The sequence below is a fragment of the Camelina sativa genome, chromosome 3 (assembly GCF_000633955.1).
Source record: "Camelina sativa cultivar DH55 chromosome 3, Cs, whole genome shotgun sequence".
In the NCBI taxonomy this organism is placed as follows: domain Eukaryota; kingdom Viridiplantae; phylum Streptophyta; class Magnoliopsida; order Brassicales; family Brassicaceae; genus Camelina; species Camelina sativa.
In genome coordinates, this window is record NC_025687.1 from 8968067 (window position 1) to 8970866 (window position 2800).

The following is a 2800-nucleotide window of genomic DNA, read 5'->3' on the forward strand; positions in this document are numbered from 1 at the left end:
AACACCAGCCAGAAAGGTAATTCACTATCAAACCCCAACCCTGTTTTATACTACTACAGAAGAGAAATACTTTTGAAAACCCTATCTTGTACAGAAGATCAAACATTTTTAAATTCTTTTTTAACATATTCTTTTTTAGAAAGACAAAGAAGTTATGTTGATCGCATTGGGAAGATCAAACATTAAAAAGAACAACCAGAAGATCAACTTGAAACTCTGACACTAATTCAACAGTGGAGTAATCATCTTAGCTCGTTTCTCCCCAAACTTATTTTTTAAATAATACTACCAATAATCTCTCATTTATCTCAAGAAAACGTACGGTGTGCATGTTAATCAGTACTCACAAACCCTAGGTAGGTACACGACAAGTCACCATATTGTCCGACAACAACAAAAATACTCAAATAAATCATCTCTCGTACTTGTAGATCACTGATTATTATAAGAGTATTAAAAATTAACCATAAACGTTTTAAAGATTTTTAACATATTCATATGTTGAGATCTCAAGATCTAGGAGGTGCAAAGAAAGGCGTACCGGCGGCGACAAATGCGTTGAACGGAGCCGCAGTCGCCGCAGTGTAAAGCGATGAAGGGTCAATCGATCCGTTGTTACTGTTAACGACTGTCACGGCGGTTGTAGTAGCGGCTGAAGCTGTTGAGTCCAAGAGGTTAAGATGGTGTTGAGAGGTATCGGCGGTGAGGTTTGAACTGTAGCGGTGGTGATCCGATGGACCTTGGTCGTAGAGTATGCCTTTGAACACGTGTCCTCCGATGCTCACAGCAGTTTGATAAGCATACTCTTCGTCTTCATCGTCGATTGAGCTGACTCTCATACACCGGAAAACCGCCGGTGAACTTATCTCCGGTGGCATGTGACTAGTCTCAAACCCTAGTTTCATTAAAGTTAAAATAAAGAATTACTTCAAAATCTAAAACAAAATCTATGCTTCTATATATGTAGACAACAAATAATTAACATATGACTATTATATATTACATCAAAGTCTCGATTTGAATAATATATGGATTAAGAACCAAATCCTTGTAAACAAAACCCAAGCTTGGTATATTTCTACCCAAGAGTATTAAAGTCAAACAAATCTTGGAGAGTGGGTTAAGCATAGTAGGCTCATGAAAACCGTTTACCGAAGAATAGTGACTAAAAAAAGTATTAATCAAAATCAAACAGCAAAAAATAAAGCAGCAAAATCCGGTGGACATCTATTCACAATCAAATAACATTGTAGCTTTCTTGTCAAACCATTTCATAATCAGATCTTCTCATAAAAATTGTTTTTTTAAATCTTTTCTAAATTTATAAAAAGATTTATTCGATGTCAAATAATCAAAACCTCATCGTCATACCTGAAGAATTAGCATTAACCACACGGGTGCAAGCAAGAGCCGAGCCACCACCACAACTGTCGTCTCCACCGCCATTTTTCTCGTTCTCTCGGTCATCATCACCATCATCATCCCCACCACCTGAGCTAGTAGCGTCTCTTATCCGCTTAGCTGGAAAAGCAGCTAACTGAGCCAGTCTCTCACGGCGTTTAGCAGCCGGGACCCACGTGCTCTTCACGTGTGTTTGGCAATCAAACCCTCGGCTCTTACAACAAGTACGACATCTCATATGAGGACAATCTTTCTTGGCTTGATTCCCACAGTCTTGGCAATTCATGTTTCCTTGCCTCGTTACCGTAAACCCTCCCGTAGAGGATCTCACCGGCGCCTCATGATCGGAGACAACGTTAAAGTACAAACTCCGATTAGTACTCCGGCTATTGTTATTGCTACCACCACCACTTGGGACCATACCAAAAGAGTAGAGATTTGTTGGAGCAGCCACGTGGTTTTGTTGTTGCTGAAAATATTGAGGTGGCCAAATCTCAAAACCCTTGTTGTTGTTGTAGATCTCGTCTTTGTATAGATAGAGATAATTGTTGCTCTTGTCTTCATTATGATCCTTGTCTTGATGTTGATGATCTTGTTTGTTGTGATCTCTCCCTCCTAGATAGAACAATCCAGCCATTTCTTCTGCTTCCACTTAATACAAACCAAAAGAAATTTAAGAGAGAGAGAGAGATAGATAGAGAGAGAACTTATGAGACTCTTTTGGGGTTTGTGAAAAAAATTATTTTTTGGGGATTTGAGTTTTTACCTTCTCTTTTGCTATCTAGCTCATTAAATTCTAGCTAGACTTGGAGAGATATATGTTTGGTCGTATTTTAAAAGGAGCAGATTTGGGAGCAGATGAGAGAGTAATGATGATAAATGGTGAGGAAACTTAAGAAACAGCTGCAAACGCCGCCAAGGTTTTATTGCTTCTCTTCTCTTCTCTTCATCATTTAAGACATTGTCTCTGTCATCAAGAACTCAAACAATTTACTGCTACTGCTGGCTTTCTCTGTGGGTAGAAAGAGAGAGAAGAGAGAGAAGGAGAGTTAAGAGATAGAGAGTACTATGAAGATCTTCTTCTATGGGGCACTTTCTCTACAGTCGTCTTCCAGTTTCAATGAATCCCCATCACAATAAATGTCACATAATTTTAATATCCATATGCATATATTAATAAATTCGTACTACATATATATATATATATATCTTTATACAACTAAATTTGTTATGCCATAGTATTTTTTTTTCCTGGCTGGAACTTTTATAAACTAAATAATTCGAGATGGCGATTTTTATAGTTATTGAATATCTTACAGAAATTTAATTAATCCAAAAAAAAACTATATACATGTACATATGTATATATATATACATCAGTTAAATAAATCAATCACCA

At 37.2% G+C, this 2800-nt stretch overlaps 1 protein-coding gene across 3 annotated transcripts; it reads right to left on the reverse strand.

The window, feature by feature from the left end:
- On the reverse strand, window positions 212-2521 carry LOC104776095 (protein SHI RELATED SEQUENCE 7-like). 3 transcript variants are annotated; one of them, XM_010500100.1, is made up of 3 exons: window positions 2168-2521; window positions 1372-2043; window positions 212-895 (listed from the first exon to the last, which is right to left on the reverse strand). In XM_010500100.1, exons 2-3 carry the CDS (start codon window positions 2036-2038, stop codon window positions 510-512), a joined length of 1053 nt encoding a protein of 350 aa, XP_010498402.1. In that variant the 5' UTR covers window positions 2039-2043; window positions 2168-2521; the 3' UTR covers window positions 212-509. The 3 variants fall into 3 exon arrangements, with proteins under 3 accessions (XP_010498402.1, XP_010498401.1, XP_019097123.1); XM_010500099.1 differs by having other exon boundaries at window positions 1372-2052; XM_019241578.1 differs by lacking the exon at window positions 2168-2521 and having other exon boundaries at window positions 1372-2138.

What these genes read in the sequence shown, in the direction of transcription:
- LOC104776095 (XM_010500100.1), bottom strand. Translation starts at nt 2,038, where the DNA reads ATGGCTGGATTGTTCTATCTAGGAGGGAGAGATCACAACAAACAAGAT. An exon ending in GGTTAATGCTAATTCTTCAG is followed by an intron (nt 896 to 1,371) that starts GTATGACGATGA and finishes TAATGAAACTAG; the next exon opens with GGTTTGAGACTAGTCACATG.